Source organism: Mesitornis unicolor, unplaced genomic scaffold (assembly GCF_000695765.1).
Source record: "Mesitornis unicolor isolate BGI_N332 unplaced genomic scaffold, ASM69576v1 scaffold6856, whole genome shotgun sequence".
Classification (NCBI taxonomy): domain Eukaryota; kingdom Metazoa; phylum Chordata; class Aves; order Mesitornithiformes; family Mesitornithidae; genus Mesitornis; species Mesitornis unicolor.
In genome coordinates, this window is record NW_010188796.1 from 2350 (window position 1) to 26943 (window position 24594).

At 40.2% G+C, this 24594-nt stretch overlaps 1 protein-coding gene across 1 annotated transcript; it reads left to right on the forward strand.

Annotated features, from left to right (window-relative positions):
* Nucleotides 1-467: 467 nt before the first annotated feature.
* Nucleotides 468-23914, forward strand: TTLL11 (tubulin tyrosine ligase-like family, member 11; the record flags this gene model as incomplete). The annotated part of the gene is made up of 6 exons (XM_010185836.1): nt 468-1043; nt 1291-1386; nt 1919-2037; nt 18141-18386; nt 20486-20592; nt 23601-23914. Coding segments are annotated over 6 exons (1458 nt in total), but the record flags the coding sequence as incomplete, so codon positions are not given.
* Nucleotides 23915-24594: the final 680 nt, after the last annotated feature.

Below are 24594 nucleotides of genomic sequence, written 5' to 3' on the forward strand. Positions count from 1 at the left end.
CAAGTTTTTACTTTCTTTTTCCTTCTTCCAGTATTGTTCGTCTACTTTCATACCTCAACAAACACAGTGCCTTTTCTTAGGTTAATGATTGTCAGCATTTGTTCAAAATGCGGCATGAAAGTTTAACTTTGCAGTTTCGTCTACATTGGTGGCTAATAACATGGATCTCTTGAGATACACAGTATTTCATTCTGTGAATTGGTACATAATAACATTTTTACAACGGCTTGTTAAATAAAATAACCTTTTATCTGTACTAGTAATTCCCTTCTCATGCTTTTTTGTTTGTCTTCATGCCTGTCAGCACTGTTTATCTTCCACCTTTCTGGCACAGTGTTTACTTCTACAGTGATGTGATCATGGTATTTCGACTTATTTTTGTTTATTAATGCGATTTGTTGGCTTTCATACTATCAGCCCACCTTCCCCCCAGTTAGCGTGTCTCAGTGTCATTCTTTTCCTTCCAGGTTCGTATGATGAAAGACAGTGATCCAGCCTGGAAGCCCACTTTTATTGTCAAACCTGATGGAGGGTGCCAGGGGGATGGGATCTACCTCATTAAGGACCCAAGTGACATCAGGCTGACAGGGAGCATCCAGAGCCGGCCAGCCGTGGTCCAGGAATATATTTGCAAGCCGCTACTTGTTGACAAACTGAAATTTGATATTCGTCTTTATGTCTTACTGAAATCTTTAGAACCCTTAGAGATTTATATAGCCAAAGATGGACTTTCTAGGTTTTGTACAGAGCCCTATCAAGAACCCACTCTAAAAAATTTGCACCAGGTTTTTATGCACTTAACCAATTATTCACTAAATGTTCATAGCGGGAATTTCATCCATTCTGACAGTGTGAACACTGGCAGCAAGAGGACTTTTTCAAGCATTCTGTGCAGACTGTCTTCCAGAGGAGCTGATGTCAAAAAGCTGTGGTCAGATATAATTTCCCTGGTGATTAAAACCATTATTGCACTGACACCAGAACTGAAAGTTTATTATCAGTCGGACATACCAGCAGGAAAGCCTGGGCCAACTTGCTTCCAGGTAGGTTGGAATTTCTGCCAGGAATGCAGTGATTTCTATGCATGGATTAATTTCCTGGATGTTTAATTCTGTTTCTAAAAACTTTCTCTAGTTATGTTTCTGATTGCTGGTTGGCTGTAGTGCATCCACTGTATACCACTGCTTGAGCTCAGGGTTTAGGTTCTCCTCACCCAAATCTCAGTCTCCTGACCTATGCTACTACTGGTTGTACACATGTACGGAGTAACACGTTGCTTCTTATGCACAGATTTTAGGGTTTGACATTCTCCTGATGAAAAACTTGAAGCCCATGTTGCTAGAAGTAAATGCAAACCCCAGCATGAGAATAGAGCATGAGCAAGAGGTAAGGCCTCTCAATATCATGGTGATATCGGGATGAAATTGGTTAAGTTTGGGTTTCTGGTCTTTTTTCCTTGTTTGAAAGATGAAAGCTGTCTGCTAATATGAAACCTCCAAGGTTCTCTGTAATTTTCTGCTTTGAAATTATTGCTAAACTTATACGCTGGCAATGTGACTTATTGGAATTGTGAAAGCTCTCCATCATTGTCATAAATACATTTATTCATCCTCCCCTGCAGTTGACTTAATTGTGTTTAGGGGATTGCTAATATTTTGTTCTTCATGTCTATATACATAATGTAAACGGTAACATTGGCAACAATCTTTCTTTTTAATATGTCAATTTATGAGAAACACTCGCCAAAAATTGTTGTAATATCATACTGAAAATGTTGAAGAACTTGTATATTCGTTAAGAAGTCTTTTGTAATCTGTTACTGTGTATTTAAAACATATGACATGCGTGAAGTTTGAGCAAATGTGAATAAATTATCCTTAGTTCTATACTGAGCAATCGTATCCCTTTGTAATTTAAGCTTTCTCCTGGAGTATTTGAAAACGTCCCAAGCCCTGTTGATGAAGAAGTGAAGGTGGCTGTTATCAGAGATACGCTTCGTCTGGTGGACCCTCAGAAAAAAAAGAGAAAGGACACTCAGTAAGTGTATTGACTTTCTTCATTTTTTTGCATCAGCACCTTGCAAATAATTATAAAAGTGAAATGTTTTTTTCCCCAAAAAATGTTAGTTTATCCAGAACAGTGGTTCCCATTGTCTGGTGCAAGTGCTCTGGCTCAAGGAATTGAAGAGGTCTGCAAACTGTTAGTAGTAAATCAAGGTTTTCCAGTTTCCCTGCAATATCTCACCATTTATTCAGAACTGGTACAAACAATTCAGTAACTCACATTTTTTTATTTGTACTTTTAATTGAGGCCTCCAATTTTATTCCACACAGTCATGAGATGTAAATTTGTGTATTAATTTGCTTGAAAGTGACCAACTGTTCTGAATGAATTGCTCCATTGGAGTTGAGTAGGACGAATATTGTATTTAGAAATTGCTTCCTTGGTCTGTGATAAGAAACAGAGTTAAATCTGTGATCTAGAAATGAGGGGAACTGCCTGAAGCAGCTTGTGCAAAAAAGCGTGTGGTGGGATCAGGCTGAGAGGGAATAACTTTTTTTGATGGAACACCTTGTTTGAAGCGTTTTCTTGGAGACATGAAAGGGAGATTATTTTTTCTTTCTTGTCCCTAAAAGTTCTTGTTTATAGGCCTACCTCCGTACTGGAATATAGGTTTTGTTCTTCTCTTGGCACTCAGTGTTATTAATGTTCTATAATGATTTCCAGTGCAAGTATTGTGTCATTTTGTAGACAGAGTCCCATGAACAAGACATGACTGATAATCCTTACACGTTCTGTGTTATTGTAATATTATTGTAAGATCAAACTATTCTTTTAGAGGCAGTGCCACACACAGAGGTTGCAGTGGTCAGTAGACAGAGTGTCTTGCAAAGCAACCTGTACTGTCTGTTGCCTGTACTTAACCTTCACCCTTTCAGCATGGAGCTGAAAACAGAGCGTTTTTTAACCTGTAACTATGTAACTAGTTATGGTTTATCTTATACTGAAGTTATGTCACGCATTCATTAACTACGTATTAGATATGGAAAAAAGGCAAATGATAATTAGAAATAAATTAATGGAAAATGCTGGCGTGTGGGGAACTCATCCAACTGAGGATTCTTCTCTGCTGCATTTTGAGTACTAAATAGTTTTTAACAGGATTAGTTGGTGATGAGATAAACTATTGACTTTTCACAGCAAGAATTCATCAGTGATGCAGGGTTTTTTTCAGGATAATCTTGTTAACAGAGCATCTTGTAGAGGCACCTATGTGCCTTCCCGTTTCTTGCTGCAAATGGCAATATCCCATTAACTTTTTGTGTGGATATACAGAACTCATGTGTGCCAACTGCCTGTCCGTTCAGCTGAGATTTGCCCTTCTCCTTCCAAGTACTTTTTATTGAACTGGGCATGGTGTGTGGAGCTTGAGAGAGACATAGTCTTAATGTAAGCATCGGGTAAAGGACCTCACCTTGGTCACCTCTGGAGATTTGCATCCACGTAGAAGCAGTTGAGAGAGGAACTGAGCACTTTTTTTGCACTAGCTTTGGTTCTTAGACTGGCCCTATTTTCCTTAAGCATCCTCAATTTGGAACTCAAGTTTCACTGATAATGAAGAAATTAAAACACTTAATAAAATTATATGGAAGATGCTAACTCTTTGCTTTTGTTTGTGTGGCAGTACTGTTCCCATGGATTTTAAGGCTTGAGTAGATCATTGCAGGGATCCAGGCTGATGAAATGCTGCAGCAAACACCATCATTTACAGCTGAGCTGTTTTCTTGGAAAGGCAGAATTTTAAACTCCTCTGTAAATCTGATAAATGCCATCAAACAAGGCTTGCTTTCTTCTAGCATGACTACAGAGTGAATTGAGGGGGTAGCGATGGCCAGAAATCTTGATTTCTGTTCTGAACATTTGCCACTGCTAATTTCACAGCTATTGTGGTGGTTTTTCCAGCTTACGCTCAGTGAAGACCTTTAGTACCAGATCAGCCAGCTGATCACTGTGTCGTCAGAACAGGGCTTCCCTCCTGGAGTGAGAAATCCAATGTAAAAAAAGATGGTGAAAAACAGGGGGTTTTACTTAATGTACTCAAAGCATCATGTAAAGCAGAGGAGGACTGGGAAGTGATCACAATACATGTTTTTATCCAAGTTTGTAATAGGTAAAAAGGTCAGAAAGCTTGGTCTGCACCAACTTAATCCTTGCCATGTAGTAGTTAAGGTAAGGAGTTGGGCTGTGCTCTGTGATGTTTCTACAAAGAAAGTTGTATAAAGCTTGTACGGTAGTAAACTTACTCTGGACTTACTTCTTGCAACAGAGATGCTGTTCACTGAAGGTGGGAGAAGACTTCAGCTCAAGGAAATTTGCACAATTAAATGGATGGTCTAATGACACTGAACAGCATTTAAAGTAAATCAACGTTACTTATGTACACAGCGGTTTAATTAAGATAATCACTGATGCAAATCATTGTTTATGTTGCCACTCCAGCAGAAAATCCATTCTAAAAGGCTTTGCAGCCTTCTGCTTTCTTATGCCTAATTTTGAATCTTTGTAATAGTCAAATGTTTTAGTTTCAGTGTTGGTTTAGTTATTAGCAATTTATTCTTTTCAAAACTGCATTAGATTTGAGGAGCAAAAAGGGCTTTTGGTCTTGTATGCAGATATTGTGTATTCTCCACTGGATGTCAGAGATAAACTCTTGACTGGTGGGATAATTGCAAGCCGTGAGTATCACTTGCTGTGGGTCTGCTCTAAATGTCTCAGGAAGATCATTTCTATCATCTCACCAGTGCTAATGACCTGCTGTCCTGTCCTGCCAAAAGTATTTGGTTATTAATGCTAATTAATAGCCCTAGTTTATTAATGCTAATTAATCCAGCGATAAGAAGAGACTCCTTTATATTCTTGTCGCTGTTTATTCTCTATCCTAGTAGGATCTGTTGCATTTACATGCCTGGTTTCTTACAAATATCAAGACAGAAAATAAGCATTTTATTCTTTGGACAAAGAAAGCATAGTGTTGTGACATGTTTGTCATTAGAAATAAGAGTTGCTCATGAAAAAAAATCAGCTTTTTACTTTCTAGAGGTGATGAAGGTGGAGCTCCCTAAGTAACATAATGACTTTTATTCAGCACTGGAATAGCCATTGACAGAAGAAAGAATTGAACCACTTTGGAAAGGAAATGTAATTTAATCTGTGGCTGTTAGAAAAACAATCAATTCACTGTGCCCACAGAAATGAGTGCTGTTGTTTTGTTACCCGTTATGGTATTGCTGTTTCATCGCCAGTTTATCTTTCTCGAGTGCTATTCTCTGTGCATACCACTGCAGCGTTTTTCTGTTGGAATTCAGCCTTGAAATTTATTTGTGATGTTCTGATTATTTTTTTCTTCTTTTTAAAAAATGTCAGGTATGATTCTCTTCTCTGGACTCTGTGGCTGTAGCAAATGTCAGAAATGATTCACTGATTTTCTGAGCAGGAGGAGCCCCAGTGTGGTCTCTCCAATTTTTGCAAGGTCAGCATGCAAACACTGGCTAATGTCACTGTTCAGAGAGCACCCTGTAAATATTAATGTGTGTCACTCTGACTTTTTATCTCGACGTGCTGTGTAGGTAGGGAGAAATTCCAGTCAAGGTTTTGTAGAACTTGCTGCACAAAAGATCTTACTCTTTTCTTGCACAAAAGAACACGGTTCGTTTTTTCTGCTGCGTGGATTACACAGTTTTCTCACTTTACATGATTCATTTCTCTGATACAGGACAAAATTAATAGTTCTAGGAGGAGACTGTGTAGTCGGTATTAAATGAAAGCATGAATTAATTTCTGGACATTCTAGTCATGTACTTTTCACCTTAGATGTAACTTTATATTAAAGTGGGAGCTGCTTTAGGTGATGTCTCATGCTGTGCTGGTGACCGATGGGTCTGACCTTGTCTGCTGCAAGAGAAACGTGGGTCTTTACTTACACAGGCCTCTCCATCATGTTTCTCTCCTGTATTGTTCAAAGACGTTTCCCAAATCCTAATACTATTCTTAATTTCTCGATATTGAGGAGAAATTTTGTACTTCCTTAAAGAAGAAAAAAAAGTCAGTACATCACCCATGTGTCTATATTTCATTTATTTTCCAGATATTTTTTATTCAGTTTCATAACCTTACCTGATGTTTGTGTCATGATTAATGGAGATTTGAAAATATACTGTGGAAAGCTGTCTCAAGAGTATGGTGATCCTAGATTTCGATGACGATAAAGTCATTCTTGCCATTGATGACTGTGTTTATCTCACTGTACACATCCTAAGGTTATGATTGTGTGACAAGGCTGGGATAAAAAGGTCAGAAATTCAGTGCGCAAGCATACAGAGAGACTGAATGGGAGAATATTGGTGGTGTAGCTACTACTGGTCAGAAAATAATGACTGTTCTTCCTTCTTCTTGTACTGTTATTGTAGTTTCTGCTTCTGTGAGTAACTCTATTTTGTTCCGCAGGAATTCATTACTCAGGGTTGTCGGTGCCTTCTGCTTTATATGGGGTGAGTTTAGTTCTTGTTAAAACAAGCACGTAATAAATCTAGCTGTGGTGGTATCAGCATTTTGGTTTCCATTTGCTAATTGAGTTGACTGCTAGGAGCTGTGTGTTGATTGCTGGATCTCTCTGCTATCACTTGGAAGTCTGGTCAGGTTTTCAGCTATTCAAGTGCTTCTCAAGCACCACCTCTTCACTCCAAGCCTTATCTATGTGTACACTCCTATGTGGGGCTTTCTTGAGATTGATCTTGCTACTCTGCTTCATTTTGGAGGCTGACACAACTTTGTTCTCCATCAGTCAAAATGATCCAGCATTCCTATGCAGTATTATTCTGCCAAAGCCCTTTGCAAGTACATTGAAATAGACCCTTTCTCTTTCCTAGAGGGCTTTTGGGTTTATTCCTTCAGCAGGTAATCTGCCACCTTTGGTGTCAATTCTTGTCCGTTACATTAGCCTATGCGGCTTTTGATGAGCGAGACACGTGAGGGAGAATTGGAAGTGTGATATTCGTCAATGTTTCTTCAGTTCAGGTTAGTGAAATGTTAACTCTGTTTTTCTGTAGTCTGGGAGTATTTATTTCTACTGCTGTTTCTCATGTTGCTCGAGAAGAGCTAGCCTCAACTGCTCTGTTCACTTCTGTGAAGCGAGTATTATAGGTGCCTCCATCTTTGCCCTCTGTTCTTGCTTTTCTAATTATTTATCTGTTTTATCCTTAAGAGCTTTTAACTTTCCTCCTGTTGATTAGGACAGGCCCTGTTGGAAATTCAGTGAAATACAACGTGAGACGTCCCTCTGTGAAGGGAAGGATCTGGTAGTGCTTGACTCACAGAATAGCTCTGCATTGGTTTTAAGAGCTACTTAGAGGAAAGCACCACAAACGTGTTTGTTACAACAGCAGAAAAAACAATATAGAGGGCAGAGCAGTGGCAAATAACTTGAATGGGCTGTGGCAGCGTCCTGACATAGAAAAGAAAATAAAATCTGCTGATAGAAAGAAGCTCAGGTCTTCTAGTTTATAAATGGCTCTGTTTTACACATAATCTGAAATGTTTTAGTTGACTAAAAATGCATGAATACGTGAAGAATAATAATATTTCATCAAAAATAGCTAAAACTGTATCTGTAGCACAGATAACAGTAGGAGTTGGTAAGACTTCCATGTTTTTCTTGCATTGCAGGAAAGGTAGGTTTCGTGAAAATAACTCTGGACTAGGAGATGCAGTTTCTGTTCCTGATTCAGCCAATTCGCTCAGCTTCCGACTAAACATTTTCCTTCTGCCTTTCCATGAAATCTGAACTTTCCAAACAGTCGACTATATGAAAAAGTGCGATAGCAATTACATCTCTTAGATGTTCCCACTGTATTACATTTGGAGTTGATCATTAAGTAATGTTTTTGCTTTGTGTTCCTCTATGATGATATTTAAATGGAAAGAAAGCCTTTGTGTTAAAATACGGAGACAAGGGAGGTTTTCTTAGAGTATGTCACTTTTCTCTAGGCTTTGTAGTAACCACAGTTGCTACAGTAGCAGTTGTAGTTTGTGGTTCTGTAACCAGCAGCATAGGTGTTGGAGCTCCTTTGGTGCATGCTCTTGCGTTGACTAAATTCTAACACAGTAAGCTTCATTTTGTGGTGGTTTGGTTTGTTTTTAAACAAACTCAGCAATACCCCGAAGCATCCCTGGGAGCTTTGTTGCGTACCCACGTTTGGTGGATCCGGCCATTGCTAATGGCAATCTTCAGCTGAAACCAGTGAGAATTCACATTAAGCGTGGTCAGGAACTTGCACAGGTTACATTGGCTAGGATATAAAAGAAATAGAAATTTTGACCTTATTCATCAAGTGTTGTGCGGAGTTAGCCCTTTGTACCTTTGAGAGAAGGAAATTGCTGTAGTTTTTAAGGCCGTTCACCTTTTCCTTTTACCTCAGAGGTGAACCGGCTTGCAAAAATAATACGGTAGAGAAGTCCTTGATGTTCTTAGATGTTATTTCCAGCATTCAGGGCTTCTCACATGTAGCCTTCAAGGCTGACATCTCTTCAGCCTGAAAAGGGGTCGTGTTTTTGTGTTGAACACGGGCTTAATTTCTAATTTTCAGTGCTTGACTCAGGTTGTTTTGGGCATCTCTGCCTCAGTGATCTCGACATCCGTCCAGCTCTGAAAGCGTAATGCATTTCGTCAAAGGGTGTAATCTCGCCTAACCCTTCAGTTGCAAAACTGTTGTGTGCTAAATGCTAAACAAATGTATTTGTGCCTTGGGAATCCACTGACGAGAGTGTGGGGCAGAGGAGAACACGGCTCTGCGTGCTGTTGAACCAGCAAACAGACTGCTCAGCAACACTCCACGTACAGTAACTTTCTGCTTACAGGATTGATTTAGTTCAATTCTAATTTGTTCCTTGTATAGGGAAACAAAGTAAGTTTATTCTCCGACTTCTGTACTCATTCTAGAAATGCCATCTCCTCTCTTCCTCTGCTGGACGGCATTAATCACAGCCTGTCAGTGCAAAGAGGAGGAGGAAAATGAGCAGTTGTTTCCTGTGTTAAAGAAACTGCTCAATTTTTTAAAGTATGTTTTAAATTCTTTCTTTGAATTTGCTATAATTTCCTCTTTACTTTTCAATTCAAGAAAGCTGTGTTGGTTTGAAGTTAAAAACACTTCTTTCTTTTTTTCCCTTTCTGTTTTAAAGTGTGGAGCAGAGTCCACATCCGGGTACCTTGTCTGCCCAAGGGGGCTCACTGAATTGGTGTGTTCATCCAGGGAAGGTGATCAAGCTTGAGTGCAAATTGTCTTTTTTCCTGACACTTCAATATGGTAATCATCTGAGCTTAGTTTCTGCTATCAGCAAAATAATCTTCACCTCTACTTACCCTGTAGCTTGCTAACATCATCTGGTTTTTGGGTGGTATCTTGACTTACTGCGGTAGTGATTCAGCTGCACTCTTCAGTATCTAGCTTTTTCATGGCTTTTGTATACGGCACAGTTTCCATTATTAACCTGCAGTTAAATACTTCTTGGGTGAAATTTGGATTTCAGAATGCTAGCTTAAGTGCCTTGTCTAAAGTTAAGGATATATGTTTATTTAATTTGACATTTTCCCCTTTTACCTTCTTTAACGTGTGTTTGTGCTGCACAGAAGCAACTCTGTTTTTAAATTAAATTTTCCAGTTGGTCTATAATGTATAACTCAGTAACTTCTGATTTTCTCTAATCTTTCTGCTAATAAATTCTTATCAGCGTTCATAAAGTAAGTGTACAAGTATTTACTGTAAAGATGAATTGTGTATATAGTGTGTATATATGTCTGTATTTATGCGGTGCCTATGTATATCTTTGTATAAGGTATGAAAATGTCTTATTCGGTACCTGTCTTCTTGCCATCTTTATGGCAATATCTGTATATTATGTGTGCCTAAAACTACAACACAAAATGGCACAAAATCTGTGGGGTGAGCCTTGAATACTCTGTGTTGATTTCCAATTGTACCATCTACAAACAATGATAAGACAAGGGGTAACGGACACAAACTGGAACACAGGAGGTTCCACTGAAATTTGAGAAGAAACAGAGCACTGTACCAGGCTGCCCAGAGAGGTTGTGGAGTCTCCTTCTCTGCAGACATTCAAAACCCGCCTGGACGCCTTCCTGTGTAACCTCATCTGGGTGTTCCTGCTCTGGCAGGGGGATTGGACTGGATGAGCTTTTGAGGTCCCTTCCAATCCCTGACGTTCTGTGATTCTGTGATCTACTTGATGCTCTCTCGGGAATGGCACAGCCCAGGAACAAATTGATTTAAAAACCCCGTAAGACTTCATGCAGCCTGGAAGATGTTAGGACAAATCGATCAGCCAAGGGCACGCTAAGGTGCATCACCACACTAATAAAAGAAACAAATCATTTCTGTGCAGTAGGGCTCCTGGGCCACATAACGGTGTTTTATTAAGGTAACCATAAAATGGAATAAACGAATGCACAGGCACGGATTGTATCCCTGAATACCACTGGAAAGTTCTTACATGCACGTGCTTTCTAAGAATTATTTATTTGAAATGTATTTAGATGTCAGGGTTAGGAATGGGAGAACTCGTAGCAAATAGTTAGTTGTCTGTCTTGGTGCAGCTGTGAATTGTAGAGCAAAGTTAATGATAAGGTTACCCGTGTTCTAAGAAAACACAATTAACGTATGTATTATCATTTGATGCAAACCATTAATTCACTGTGCCGTAACACGAAAGCCCATGTTTGGTACTGTTAGTTTGAACAAAATACACTCCATGATTGATTTAGGATGGACTGAAGTAGCTGATAGGTCTTTGTACTGACTGCAGAGTGTGTCTCTGCCTTGGATGCATGATCTGGGGAGAGCACTGAAAACGTCAGCTCGAGTCTAACATTAATTGGAATTTTAATGGAAGCACTCTTTTCTGCATAATTGAGATATTTCTGAATGCTAAAAATGAGACAGTACTGTTTGAATAAGGTCATATACAATGTAAGAATGTAACAAGGTATTCTTTTCAATCCAAAGAGTTTCTTTATGTTGAAAAAGCCCTCTTGCTTTTAAAGGGTTTTGAGTAAATCTCTTAAGATACTTGGTGGGAGATGGAAAGGATCCTGGTTTTAATTGCAAATTGAGTTTTGCTGATTTTCACAGGCTGTCATTAATATTCTTTTTTTGCTGAGATCTTTATTCTTTCTCATCCTCTCAAATAACGAATCACCGGGTTTGTCTTTACCCCAGTAACCTCTGCAGTGGGGTTTCAAAACGTGGTATTTGAACTTCTCTAGATTTTTGCAGTGTGTGATAGCATTGAGAGGCTGCTTTCCTCTGGAACAGCATTACTTTAAAATAGTGGTATTCAGGTTGTGGAGTCTCCTTCTCTGCAGACATTCAAAACCCGCCTGGACGCCTTCCTGTGTAACCTCATCTGGGTGTTCCTGCTCCGGCAGGGGGATTGGACTGGATGAGCTTGTGAGGTCCCTTCCAATCCCTGACGTTCTGTGTTCTGTTATTCTGTGTGTAACACGGATATACGTGACAGCTGGAAATACCAATGTTTTTGTTTGTTTTCCTTCCTTCCAGAGGAATACTGTGACTTGTTTGGACAGAGTTGAAATGGTGTCTTTTCCTGATGAGATGTTTACTTTTGAAGACTTCTTTTTCTGCTGTAACTATAGGGTAAATGCAAGCGTTGATTTTGCTAGCATTTGGTCTCAAATGCTTTCCTGAGGAGTCAAGAAAAAATGGAGATGATTTCTCTGATTTTTGTAAGGGGCTTTATTATTCTCATCAGCTTGAGGCCATCAGAAAGTTACGTGTTACTGCACATAATGAGTATGAATATCAGATCAGAACCATATCTGAGAAGTGTCTGCTCATTCCCCTGTTTAAACTCATACAGTAACGGCGAGGGAGTGCAAAGCAAGTTTTTAAGGGACAGCAGAATTAAGTGCTTGGGGTTTTGGCTTGACTTAAGCAGAGGCGTTGAGCAGAAAAAGAACGTTTTCCCTCCTACAGATATCCTTCAGGTGTCGGTTTTTCAGGATCCTGGGTTTACTGCATCAATCACCAGCAGCTTAAGGCTTCCAAAAACAGAGTCACAGACAGATGTTGAGCCTGTGTAGGGATTAGAAATATCCTCTTCCATTAAGTATAAATTAACTTAATCACCAGGTATGAAAGATAAGCAGCATAAACATCTTTCCCTGAAGCTTTCATTAAAATTAAAATTCTATTTAAAACTAGGCTCGTATTTTCGATGACTTGATCCCCCTTCAAAGAGATTATATCTGCTGTAAATTTTTACAGTGACAGAATGACAGAAATTAATGTATTGGGGGCAGCGATGCTCTCTATAATTTAACTTCTGCTGCAAGTCGTGTTTTAGCAGGAGAGATGATTGGCTTATTTTTAAGTAATAATTGGTCTCCAGCCTCTGAAAAAAAACAAGAAAGAAGAACTGCCTAGCACCCGGTTGCCAGAGAATGAAGGCACAAAGCCACATGGCTTTCCAGCAGCGTAATCACCAGCAGTGTTATTTGGTGTCTGTAGAACTCCCCTCCTTTAATAGGAGGATTATTGCTGATAAAATGCAGTTGTGCTGCTGCTTTCTACTCCCTTGGATGACAGCGTAAAGCTCCTTTTCCACCGTAACATCATCACGGCTGCTTTCTAAGAATAATTTCCACATGAGAACAAATACCACGGGGTATAGGTTTTTTTCTGTTCTGCTGTAAGACACTTGGTGGTCTCATTTAATGTTGGTTTCAATACATTATCGGGCTTTACAACTGGGCTGCCTTTGCGGTATCCTGTATTGCTATTCTTAAGGCGCGCTCTTCTAAAGAAACAAAGGAAACTCTAGAGGAATAATGAGGCACATAAGTACCTTAAAAGCAAATAGTGAACACAAATAAATCCACTAGGAATAGTAAAAGCTACCTCCACACACAAAAAAAATCAAGTATTGGGGACCATATTTAATGATCTTTGTTCTATAACAATTTTTTGCTGCAGTGGAACAAAGTCCTTCCGTGCAGGTTTTGCACTGCGTATGCATTATTTCATTATAGTGGTGCCGTATTTCCTGCGGCTCTCACGAAGATGACAGGTAAATAGCATAAGCATCCCCTGCTTCTGTTATATGAAAAGTAACAAATCTTCAGCTAATACAGACTGATGTTACCATTATTCTTAAAAGGAGAAAGTTGGAAAGAAAGAATCTCAATGAATAATTAGTAAACAAATGTGGTTTTTTCAGCGCGTTGCACCTGAGACTCCTCAAATGCATTTTGTCACTTTAGTTATTTTAAACTATGTGTCAGGGAGTGCTACAGAGATAAAACCAGGGGACAGATGGACGTTATCCCAGGTGTGCAGTATCTGTGTTTCTAAAGGATGCCTCTCCTCTCTGGTGTGCTGCTGTAGGGGAGGAGTTTCACAGAACGAGATTTAATCGCGGTGTCACCGGTGAACACTTACAGCGTTGGATATCAGGTTTGAGATGGTTGATTGCATTGAGCTTTAGTTTAAAATACAAGGGAATTAACACAGCCTTTCTGATTTCTGGTTCTTGTCATAGGCTTGGTGCAAACCTAAACAAGGGAAGTGTCAGTCTTTGAATAATACTTGGTGATAATGGCGGTAATTGGATCATTGCTTGTGTGGCTGTCGGGCGTGTTTCCTCATATAAAACTGCATTTCTTCCTGAACAAAGTGTTTGGCAGCGTTAACTTTTGAGTTTGAAGTGGAAGCTCTAGTTTTCTCTGCTTGTGATATGAAAGCTGCTGTAATATTCGCATTCATTGCTTTGTGTCCTTGGTGTGGAGCAAGTCAGGATCCCCACCAACTTTCTACTCTTTGGAAACCCTCATTAACAGGGTATTAAGTCCGCAAACTTTCCAAGTCTTCTGTTTTCTTTCACAAGCTGTTTAATCTTTAATGAGATGTGTTTATCTTTATAATATATCCAACCCATCTGAAGAGGCAGCAAAACATCCTCAGCAAGGGGGCTGCTGTCTGTGGACTTAGAGTGTGATGGGTGTTAAACAAATACCTCTCAATGGTATTTGGATGGAAAACGGGAACCCCTCAACTGGCCGATGGTGACAGACTGCAGCGGCTTCCATGTAGCTTTTTCAAGAATCTGATAAATCATTTTCATTTTTGTTAAGCAGATGGCAAGGCTATGGAGTACGTTTTTAATTTATCCTTGGATTCACCTAAAATGTATTTGTCAACTCTCAGAAACAAACTTGGTGTGCTCCACATCTTTCACCCTTGCAGAGGGAATGCAGTGTTAGGCTGGGGAGGCGCAGGCCACGTTAGACGTGGTCATGCTTAGGTTAAAATCTAAGTGAGGTGATTTAATGGCTTTATTTCTCTAACTGAGATTCACAGGGAGATGGAAATCCTAACTGCTTTCAGTACTTTCTGCTTTTAGGAGACGGGATAGCTACTGCGTTTTCCAAATGTATTTTGTATGATGACTGCCAACAACCTCCTGCTTATCAATCCTTATTTTTAATGAGATTGATTCCCCTCTTTGAAACATGGACTCTACTGGGGCTGCTTTGACTGCCTCGAAGCATTCTCAAAGTGTTGAGTAAACTCCATGTAAGAGCAGTAATGTTGCTAACATAACCTCAAAAATCTCACTGTGTGGGGTTTAATATTAATATAAAGGGATTAGTTCATGAAAGAAAGTTCATGAATGGGTGATAATGCAAAGGCACTGTTCTGGCTTTGACGTACTGCTTCCTAAAGGATTTACTTCTGTGAATGGACTCATGAACATACCCATACCTACACACGCCGGTAGCAAACACGTATGTGCTTCTTGGGAGGTCCAGATACTGCAGTGATAAATGGGTGGATAGATAAATTTGTCATGCAAAATATTCTCTGCTCTTAACTACGTTAACGTAGTCCCTGCTTTGAGAATAGTGGCTCAGCAGAGGGAATAATTATAGCTTCATAATCCAGAACCTAATATTTTCTTGTATTAGGTAAGCGGTTGTCAGCTGATACAAAAATTGCTTAATTTTTACTTCTAGCAATGCCCTAAATGTTAAATATATCAAGTGAGCATTCTTAGAAATACGACTATTGCAATTCTTACCTCACTTTACTGCGAACGTAGCTAAATTTTATATATCGGTATACAAAATGTTGGGAAATTTGAAGCCTTTAATTAGTAGTTGCAAATTTGTTTGTCCCTTAGCAACTTGTATTTGCATAAAGATTAAGGCTAGTCAGAATGAAAGGGATAAAACATAGATGGAGGAAACATTAATAAATTAGTAATCATGTATAAAAGATAAGGAGTCTTAGATGTTGCTTCCATAAGCTCTGTTAGAATTGAAATTCTTTTTTAAAGATGCCGTTAATATTGTCTCTGCAGTTGATAATTTCTAAAGAGAGACCTGTCGCGGGCGGCAGGATTAGAGAAATTAATGTAACGAGGTCAGACATCAGTATGGAAATCAGGCTTTGCTTTTTCTTCTGCATGGCAACAGCAGCATTCCTGTGTATTGACCTTTCATTCGTGTACCCTGACTCAGCTGTGTCAGTCAAAACAAGTAATTCTGAGGAGGCTTTTTCAGCATTTTTTAGTTCCTTTCCCTCAGCTCGACTGCAGCGCTGAGCTGGACAATATTGTTGCTTGGAAGCCACTTTCTGGAGTGAGAACGGAGTGGTAAATACACAGAGGAGTTTTTAGTGACACTTGGAATCTGGCAGGTAATACCACAAAACTGTGTATTTCTGTCTTTTCCAATCGACTGCCGAATCAATGGTAGAAGTGAAGGTGGAAAGCCCAATAACGTATTTGTTCTTGCTGGACTTCGAGCTGTGTTTCAGCTTTTTGTGGCTCTTGCCAGTGGCTAATGCCCGATCCCTGGGGAGCTGCGGCATCCGGCTCACCCTTCTGCTGTGGGGATGGCAGATGGCAGCGAGACATGGGAGAAGATGTAACGGTGCATCGCAAGCGAGCGCAATTTATCTAGCGCTGAGACAGAAAATACGCTGTGTACTGATTCCTTGCAAAAAAGTGCAGATCACAGTAAAATTTGGGTTTTATAGGTAGCAAGTCTGGCTGTAATGTACCTGACTAGGTAGTTTTTCTTAATTAGTCATGTTGAGACCATGTGGAGAGCGGGTGTGTACAAGTGTGTTGAATAGACCTACAGAAAATAAGCTTTTATTGTAGCCGTGGAGAAGTGTGCTCTGAATGCCGTCAGTGGAGATGCTCACGTTAAGGTGAGTGCGGAACAGGTGAGCCCATGGATCCGTTCGTTTTTGCGGATGCAGATGAGCTCTTGCGCAGGCTCATTTTGGAAAGGCGGCGTTTTATTAAAAGTGTAAAATAGAACATTCACTTCAATCCAAATTATATGGAAACAAATGGTTAAACTTTAGAAAAGCAATAACCTGTAAAAGCAAATTAAGAAGTATTTTCTCTTTTTAATTTAATGGAAGTACAAGATCTGGCAATAAAGATTAGAATTGGGTTTTCTTGTTCTGATTTAAATATTTTATAGACCTTCCCAATGTAAGCGGAAAGGAGTGAGACACACAGTGGCAAACAGAAAAGCTGGTTTTATTTAAATAATACTTTTCTAATGTGAAATACGGTTTGAAGAGCTATTGCAGTAAGAGTTTGAAATGGAAAGCTGGTTCTGAGTTTTTATCCATGGCCTCAGAGGCAGCTGTAGGCTTTTCTCCATAGTAAAGCTTTGTATTTTTTTAACTGAAAACATTAATGATGAATGAATAATGTACAATGCAAAACACTCCTGAATTTAGAATGAAGAAGGGTTTGGGGCTTCAGGCATCATTAGAATGAGAGTTATGTTACAAGCAATACACCCTTCTCTCTGACGGGGGTACATGGTACATTTGGTCGAGGTCTGGCTCAAGTGGCTGAAGATTTGAATTTTTAAATTCATGAACAGACCTTTTAGGAGCCTGCACGCTTATTGTTTCTTGGCTCTACGTGCCCCCTTTCTTGGCAGCCAGAGGGGACTTGGTGGCGGTGAAACCACCATCCATCTTGCATGGGAGTAAAAACAGCCCAACAATTTATTACTTCGAGCTTTACTTAACTAAAGACAAAATAACATGCTTTTCCTACTTTGCTATTTGCAAAGTATTTGTAATGATTTAAGTAACAGGGATATTTGTTGTGGATGGCTGACTACAGGATGGTTGTACTAGGGCAGCCGACGTCGGAAGGTACAGATTTACTGTACATGTGACTTAATAACTTTTCCGGTGCTGTGGGTGGATAATAACTGTGCTAATTGCTGTTCTCTGCTGGAACAAACCTTTCGGAAGGGCACTGCATCTGCTCAGCAACACAGAAGATCAATGTAGTAAAGGCAGTATTTAGTTTATCGCCTGGTGTGAATTGTACTTGCTCGTGACGATGGGCACTTAGAGAAGTGACTGAAAGGAAAATGAAAACCTGCAGATAACGTGGATTTCGGCCAGATCAGCTTTATTTGGGGAATTGGCAACAGTGAAGCTGAGATAATTTATTTTGACAACGTACACAGAGGATTTGAAGAAAAACTAATGGGATTGCCCAGAAATTGTCTTCTGAGTAGTGCCAGTGTGCTTTTATGTGAACCATATTGCTTCTGAATGTGTTGGTAGAGTTTCTTCTTTGCAAATAGATCTTACTGCACTTTTTGTACTTTACTTAGCAGGGAAGGTAAAAGCTTATTGGAAAATAAGCTTAAATATCATTCGATTATTACAACCTCGAAGCATTTCCTGTGAAATAATCCATGAAATTCCATGAAACTCATCTTTTTTCTACATCCCTGTGTTTGCTCAATGCCTGTGACACCAACGTGCAGTTACTGTCTGGTGTTTCCTTCTCTATGTGGAAGAATTTATTTGTGGGGTTGTAGAGACCTTTTGAAGGGAATATGGATGTCGTACAGCATCACGAGGAGTCTGCGTCACGAAAAAACAATTTCTGTGATATCGGGAGATGTTTTATAATTAAAAAAATCCACACAGACAGCATCTTGAATCTTGTAAGAACAAGATGAACATTGGATGCAATTATTTGATGTGCTGCAGGTGCCAGAGTTCGGAGCAGGTGTTGGGAGCAAAGGAGGAGCAGTTGGAGGCGGGAGCGGCAGAGGACCCCAGCCGAAATGTGGAGGCCGGGCTCCCCTCCCTCTGTCTCAAGCAAGTGTTCCCCAAGTACGCGAAGCAGTTCAGCTACCTGCGGCTTGTGGACAGAGTGGCTGCGCTGTTCATCCGATTTCTCGGGGTAAAAGGGACGACAAAGCTGGGGCCAACAGGTTTCCGAACGTTTATAAGGTTAGTAAGGTGAATTTCGTTAGGAATTGTTTAAAGCATAGTCAAGAAGTTGGGAACTCCTGATCCTATGGGGGAGCGCTGCTGTCCCTGTGTTTATCTTGAGTTTTGTGGAATAAAACCGGGTCCTACCAGTAAGCTTTAGTAATACCTTCTAAAGAAACTTTTCCCCATAAGTTCCATTGAACCATTGCATATTTTTGTTATAAAATATGTCTGTTGTTATTATCCCAAGCTCCCAAAATACCTGACCTATGAAACTGTGGCTAATAGAACCCCGGGTCTTTATTCCACAGCAGATCAGTGACTCTGGGAGCTACTGTTTGCAGTCCTAGCCAACATAACATGTCACATTCCTGGTAAATTGTAGAAATACCGTTGTGAAGAAGTGACAGCTGAAATTGGGTCACTCAGGATCTGATCCCGCTGGCTGGGGGGGCACAGCCGTCTGCCCTAGGAAAGGGTTTCTAAATGCCCATGGCTGCTGCCTTGTGCGCTGAGGATTTGCATTGTGAAATTGCAGCTCGCAATGGCAAGGAACTCAATTTATTTTTTACGTACTTTTTATTTGTGAGGCATTTTTCACTGTTTTTATGGCTATATCTGTTCTAGTTGTAGTACAAATATCTCATTTTCTTTCTTTCATTGACAACGACAAAAGAAATCAGCAGCAGCAGCAGATGTACTCTTAAAATACCGATCCTGTTTCTATGCAGATGCATTTAGCATTCAGGAATGAATATAATCCATCTGATTTATACACAAATGATGATATATCGAAAATGACTGAAGGCATCTGCTCTATCCACAGACCAGTACAGGATTGTTTCCAGTTCTGGATTTTCTATTGTGTAGTCCAGCCTTAATTTGGCTCTTGTCAGAGGAACACAGAGCAAATGCCAACATTTTCTTTTAAGAATATTTAAATGAATTGTCATAGCTCAATGAAGTAGTGTTTGCAGTTTCGGAGTGCGTATTACATTAAAAATGTTTAACATTGGCAAATACTTTGTTTATTTTTTCCTGGAGGAGCTACACTAACTACACGGCCCATTTCTGAAATGCTGTCATTACGACTCGTTTCAGAAATAAGGTTATGTTTCCAAGATGTGTGCCGTGTCACACATCTATCAAGAATAAAATGGTACACGAGTTGGGTTGTGAGCGTGCGGGCAAGTGGGTGCAGAGACTGTCCACTCAAGTTTTAGCTAATCAAGATCTGCTCTGCTTCAAGAATTTCTTTATTCTAAAAAATACCTAAAAGGGAAAAGCTGAACATGGCTTTAGTCTTTCCTTGGATGCTGCCTAAGAAATTTTTGGGGAATATCTAACCCAGACCTTAACTCTCTGTTTTTAAGGGAGATCTGCTTAGGCTACTAAAGTGTGAGATTATTTTAAATTATCCAGGATTTGGGGGTTTTGTGGCGGTTTTTTGTGTTGGTTTGTTTTATTTTTGGGTTTTTTTTTTGGCTGGAAATTTTGGGCAGCTCTATGGCACGTGCACGGGTCCAGCCAGGCTGCCAGACATCTGGAAATCCTGGCCAGATGGGGAATTCTCACGCACTGCTCCACACTGCACTGCGGGCTCAGAACACACAGTGGTCACATCTCCTCCATGTGTTTATCACCAAGTGCCTCAGATGCACTCAGATCTGCTCCTGTTTTCCGTGCAGCATTCAGGAACACACAGGGTACATCTGCTCCGTGTCCAGGCACGGAGAAGTAATTCTGGGCCTGAAAGGTTTCCCCAACCCTTTCCAAACAGGATCACTCAGTCAGATAAGAGTATTTGGGTATTTTTCTGTGCAAACTCTGCCTCATGTAAATAGTCTGTGCAGATTTGTGGTGGGTTTTGCAACGTGCCAATTAACTCCAGTCTGTTAATGGCCTCAGAAAGAGTGCTAGCCATAGCCTGGGAGAAAGCTGTGTGTAATGGTCAACTCAAATGCACTTATTAGAGTAAGCGTGTTACGGTGAGTGTGTGCATACAACATGGGTCAGCTCTTATCCCAGTGCTCTCTCAGTTGCCCTCGCAGAATTTCTTCTAACTTGGAAGTGTGGACGTAATCAGAATTTCTTCTTGTTTTCTCTATTTTTAACAGAAACTGCAAACTGAGTAACAGCAATTTTTCAATGGCTTCTGTAGATATCTTATATATTGATATCACAAGAAGGTGGAACAGCATGGGAATTGACCACAGAGAATCAGGTAACACTATTTTCTATTTGAAGACTATGGAAGCTGGGGTTTTTCAGTAATTTTGGTAGCTCAAGCCCATCTCAGACTTTCAATTAAAAAAAAATGGGAACAAGGCACGTACATCTGAGGCAGGTACATGTACAACAAATTCTGCTAGAAATAAATTTTTAAAAGGCTCTTATTACGAATAAGTAGCAGCGCTTTTTGCTGCAAGCCCCCCTTGGTGTAAATGGTTTGTTGGTACCACAGCTGGGTCAAGCAGCCAACCTCACCCCAGCAGTGAATTACCTCCCCATCTGCTTTGGTCACATTTAAGATCTGGGACAGTAATCTATCAAATAGCAGAGCTTAGGGATTAATTCCTAAATATGCCATTTAATATATAACTTAATTTTTATAATTGCTGTTACATTTTTATATGGAGTTGAGTCCGTAAATTTGGCCACTTTTGCATAGCTTTTGTAAAAAGTTGAATAACTTCAATTGTGCTAATATTCCCATCTTAACAACAAAAACAAATGCTCCTGATGACATTTTTTGAACCATTTATAGCAAGGAAACAGCAGCTGGAGTGTTCTGGAAGGTTTTATGTCCATGCTTCCTGTAGCCATCAAGGAGGATTGTCAAGGTGTGGGACTCCTGCATACATAGATAGATAGATACCTAGATGTATCTATGTATCTATATCTATCTATCTATATCTATCTATATCTATATCTTTAGATAGATAGATATTTAATGCTAAAATAGCAGAAGAATCAAAAGCCTCTATGTTCAGACTGACTTTTGTATTTGTTATCCCACCCCTCTAAAATACATCTGTAGTTTCCTCCTGCGTAAACATCAAGAGTCAGTGATACCCATAATAATGTGTAAGAGCATGGTCAGGTCCAACCATGGTAAAATTGGTTGTATGTAACCTTTTTGTGAATATTGGAATGTGCTTCAGAAATGTTAATAAAGCTTATATTGGTATGAAACAGGTACATATTATTTTGTCTTGCTTTAACATAGGTATCCTGTATTATCCTGTAGAGTCTCTGTATATGAAGTCAGGTAAGATGAGGCAAAAAGAGGATAAGTAAAATAAACTGTTCACATGACTGATAGAATAAATCCAGGCCTAAGATTAGAAGGGAGAAAATAAAAGTATAATGCAGAGGAGATAGTGTGGTTTATTATGTGTGAATTCCTGGAATACTTTAGAGGTAGGTTGGGGTCGCCTTAGTTTGACAGGTATGTACAATTTGAGTATTTGCATTTAGCATGTAAGTTACTTACGTGGACAGCTGATAGAATTTCATGAGCAAAAATAATAGCAATGCCAGTGAACCTTCAGGTTTTCCAAAATCAGGAGATCTGTTGACGGTCTCAATGAACCAGATGTTTTCTAGGTGTTAAAACCAAAACACACAACCATTTCTGTGGGCTTTGGCACACTCCCAGCTGTAACCCATGCAGTCCCTATTGCTGCTGGTGTCAAACCAGGGCTTCCTTCACTCAGTGCTTCCCGTGAGTGTCACTTACAAGGGAGAAAGTGTGTGGCTACTAAAGGTGCTTTCCCTGCCTGCAGCTCTCTGTGACTGATAAAATAATTTACCCAGCTGGCAGCTGCTGCTTCCAGATAACTCAACAATTCCTTTGCAAGCCCTTTTACAGCCAAGATCGTAAGCAACCCCAGCTGCAGCTTTAGCTGAGAGAAATTATACTCCAGAATGTAATTGTAATATTTTGAAAGGGTGCCTTTCCTGCAACATCAATAAGCCAACATGAAGTTAAACCCAAACCTTTCAGTATGTCATCCTAAAATAATCTTCTTAAGTGTATGTTCAAACTGGGAAAGCCAGTTGAAGCACGAGGCAGCTATAACTGTTCCTTGGTGCTGGGATTCAGCAAACCCAATTGTGGTCTGGCTTCTTAATTAAGAATTAAAGTAGGTATTACTTCTAGGTTTTAAATACAGTAATTAGCGTTAATATGCAGCCCCTCTTTCTGTTGGCTGTGTAATGTGTTATTAGCAAGATGTGTTCAAACAGCACCTGAGGAGTTTGCTCTGCAGCACGTGGCTCCCGCAGGGGACTTTTGTTCCTGGAGGGGCAGAGCAGAGGGTTTGATTACAGCGGGGTAATTTTTTGGCACTGCACCACTTTCCCTTCCCACACACTTCAGCTGTTCTCCATTCAGCTGAAACAAAACTGCTATTGTGGAGTTACTGGGTATGGCTGAAAAAAACGGTCCCTTCACCTTCAGAAGGAAGGCTCAGGTTTCATTCCCGGTACAGCCTCTGCAGAGGGAAAGGCACCCCTCAAATAAACTCACTTCTGCTATAAGGTGATACTTGGTAATGGGGTTATCTTTATAGTGCTGCAGACTGAAAATGCCACATTGTTTCAGTAGTTCTACAGTTGAACTTTTGTTTCAGGTCCCTCTATACAGATACGAGGTTTCAACGACCCAATTCAGGTGCCGATATGAACTTGTTTTTCTCTCCCGGTAGACTGTTTTCCTTGGAGTTCAGTGTATTACTGTGTGTCTGATTCTCTTTCAACCCAATATCTGAGGCAGCAGAAACCGAGGTGTTTGTTGCACCAATTTAATTGTGCAGCATCTTAAAATGAGTTGTTGCTGCACCAATTTGCCTCTGGATGCCAGGCTGCAGGTCAGGCTGGTGTCCGTAAGAGCAGAAATAGCCTCAGTGACAGAGAGTATCGCCCATCTGGGACCCAGCCTGGGCATGCCCTGTGCTGAAACACTAAATGAGCTCATGTGCATTATATACAAATAAATCCTTGTCTTTTGGTTTTGAGGGACAGGCAATTTCTTTTTTTGGTGAACATTCTAGATGGCTGCTGTTTAAACTAAAAGATGTTAATTAACTCGATGGTGTGTGTCCATGCCAAGCACGTACACATCTGACCTTGGTGCTAAAGAAACAAGAGATATTATTATGTCTGAAGAATGCAGTTTGCTAGAGAACACCATGCTACGAATCTCTTACAAACACCTTTCCCTTGCAGGAATGTGTTTGCAAGCCTTTGTCGAAGCTTTCTTCTGCCTGGCTCAGAAAAAATACAAGTCCCTGCCACTTCACGAGCAAGTGGCGTCGCTGATCGATTTCTGTGAGTATCATCTGGCTGCCCTGGATGAGAAGCGCCTGGGCTGCGGCCGCGGGGTCGTGGAGCGCCGAAGTGCAGCAGTTCCTTGTCAGACAGATGGACTTCACCTTGCACCAGCGGCACATACGCCTGTTCTGAATCGCATGTCCGCAGCCAGTAAACTTGCAGAGGACAGAAATCATCATTACAGTGCTAATTCACCAGACCAGAACTGAGAATGGATCTTTGGATATGGATGTGTACTGAAGGAGGAGAAGCGGACTCTTGACTTCCTTCATCTGATAGTCACAGTTATTTATTTCAGCTTTTTTCTTGACGTTCTTCAATAAATCCACTGCAGGTTCCCATTCTCAGCTATAACGAACCTGGCAATGGCTGGGTCATTTACCGCTGTTGGACCTACGGCACACGTCACATGAAAAACTCTGCTTTCATCCTGAGTGCGTAGAAAACCACGTGTGAAGACAAGGACCAAAATCCAGTGGGATGATAACCAGCACTGTGGGATTGGCAGCACTGCTCCACACTCACATCAACAGAATTACGTTGCTTTGCATGCACTGGATGTGTCACGGAGGCCAAGTCAGGAGCTGCAGTCCCAAATACCAGCCGTGGACTTTGGAAAACTGAAACCTGGAATTACTTTTGTAGTCAGACTTCAGGCTTTGACCCTCTTCTTTTGGTGGCTTGCACTGTGCTTGTTGGAATCAATGCAGATTTGGTCATTGCTGAGGTACTTATTTTTTAAAGTCAGTCTTAAAACACTGAAATAATATTTTGGGTCCTACTTCTTTGTACATGACTTTGCCATGACAAGTACTGTTAATTTTTTAAAGAAAAACTAAAGATCTTTATCCTTTTGCTTCCACAGAACCAATACGCTCCATTCACACTT